This window comes from Cariama cristata, unplaced genomic scaffold (genome assembly GCF_000690535.1).
Source record: "Cariama cristata isolate BGI_N322 unplaced genomic scaffold, ASM69053v1 scaffold24591, whole genome shotgun sequence".
NCBI lineage: Eukaryota > Metazoa > Chordata > Aves > Cariamiformes > Cariamidae > Cariama > Cariama cristata.
Genome location: NW_009601333.1, coordinates 1 through 1,035, shown reverse-complemented (window position 1 = coordinate 1,035; position 1,035 = coordinate 1). Strand labels below are relative to the sequence as shown.

The 1,035-nt window shown below is 60.9% G+C and overlaps 1 protein-coding gene across 1 annotated transcript in view; it reads right to left on the bottom strand.

The window, feature by feature from the left end:
• RAB7B (RAB7B, member RAS oncogene family) overlaps positions 1-1,030 on the bottom strand; it is a gene marked incomplete at both ends in the record, with an annotated part of 1,829 nt that extends 799 nt beyond the window's left edge. Inside the window, 3 exons of the mRNA XM_009710420.1 lie at positions 209-424; positions 706-832; positions 984-1,030. Coding sequence (XP_009708722.1) covers positions 209-424; positions 706-832; positions 984-1,030 — 390 coding nt within the window. The remainder of the gene's footprint in view (positions 1-208; positions 425-705; positions 833-983) is intronic.
• Positions 1,031-1,035: the final 5 nt, after the last annotated feature.

Sequence of the window (1,035 nt, the reverse complement as noted above, 5' to 3'; positions counted from 1 at the left end):
GCAGCGGGGGGACGCTGCTTATGCCCTCCGAGAGGCACCAGGGAGGCGGCAGGACCGGGTGCCCAGCGACTCCTTCCCTGGGAGCCCTGGGATCCATGGGAGCAGAGGAAGAGGGCTGGTTCTGCAGGTGAAGGATCAGCGCTTGGAAGCCGTTGGGGCACTAAGGCGTCCCAACCCACGCACCCAGCTCTCTCTCCTCCACCCTTACCTGCCGATCGCAGATGTCTATTTTGTTCCCCAGCACGACCATGGGGAAATCTTTCTCTCTTGGAATGACCTTCTCCAGAAAATCATCTCTCCAATTGTCCAGGGACTCAAAGGACTCCCTGTCCGTCACATCGAAGGCCAGCATGCAGCCGTCTGAGCCTTTGTAAAAGGTTGACACCATGGATCGGAATCGCTCTTGTCCCCCCGTGTCCCAGATCTAGGGCAGAGAAGGGCACGGGTACAGACACATGACACGGGCGGTGCAGGTGTTTGCAGCCCTGTGCTCTGGGGACCAGCTTCAGGGAGTGCTGAGCCCCCAAAACTCACGTGGGATTTCAGTATAGTTCATGGATGCTCAGGGCTACTGAGAACCAGGCCCTGCAAATGCAGCCCCGCACCGCACTACACCAGTAGGCATTTGGGGACAGCAGGACATGGTGGGACACACGTGCCCACGGGATCGGGGCAGGCACCCCAGGCGGTCCCGGCCCCGCTCACCTGCAGTTTCAGGGGGGTGTTGTCCACCGCCAGGACCTTGGTCAGGATGCTGGCGCCCAGCGTGGTGCGGTAATCTTCGTAAAACGTCTTGTGCACGTACTGGTGCAGGAGGGAGGTTTTGCCCACGCTGGTGGGAGGGAAGGGACACTGGTGAGGCTTTGCACTGCAAAGCCGGGCTCGAGGGGTCGGTCGCAGCAAGGACGGGGGCTGCACACCCAGAGACTCCCAGGCCAGCGCACACATGGGGCTTCCCTCCCGTCGCCAGCGCCGCTCCTTACCCCAGAGCTCCTATGATAATGATCTTCAGATCCACCTTCTTGCTGGCATCCA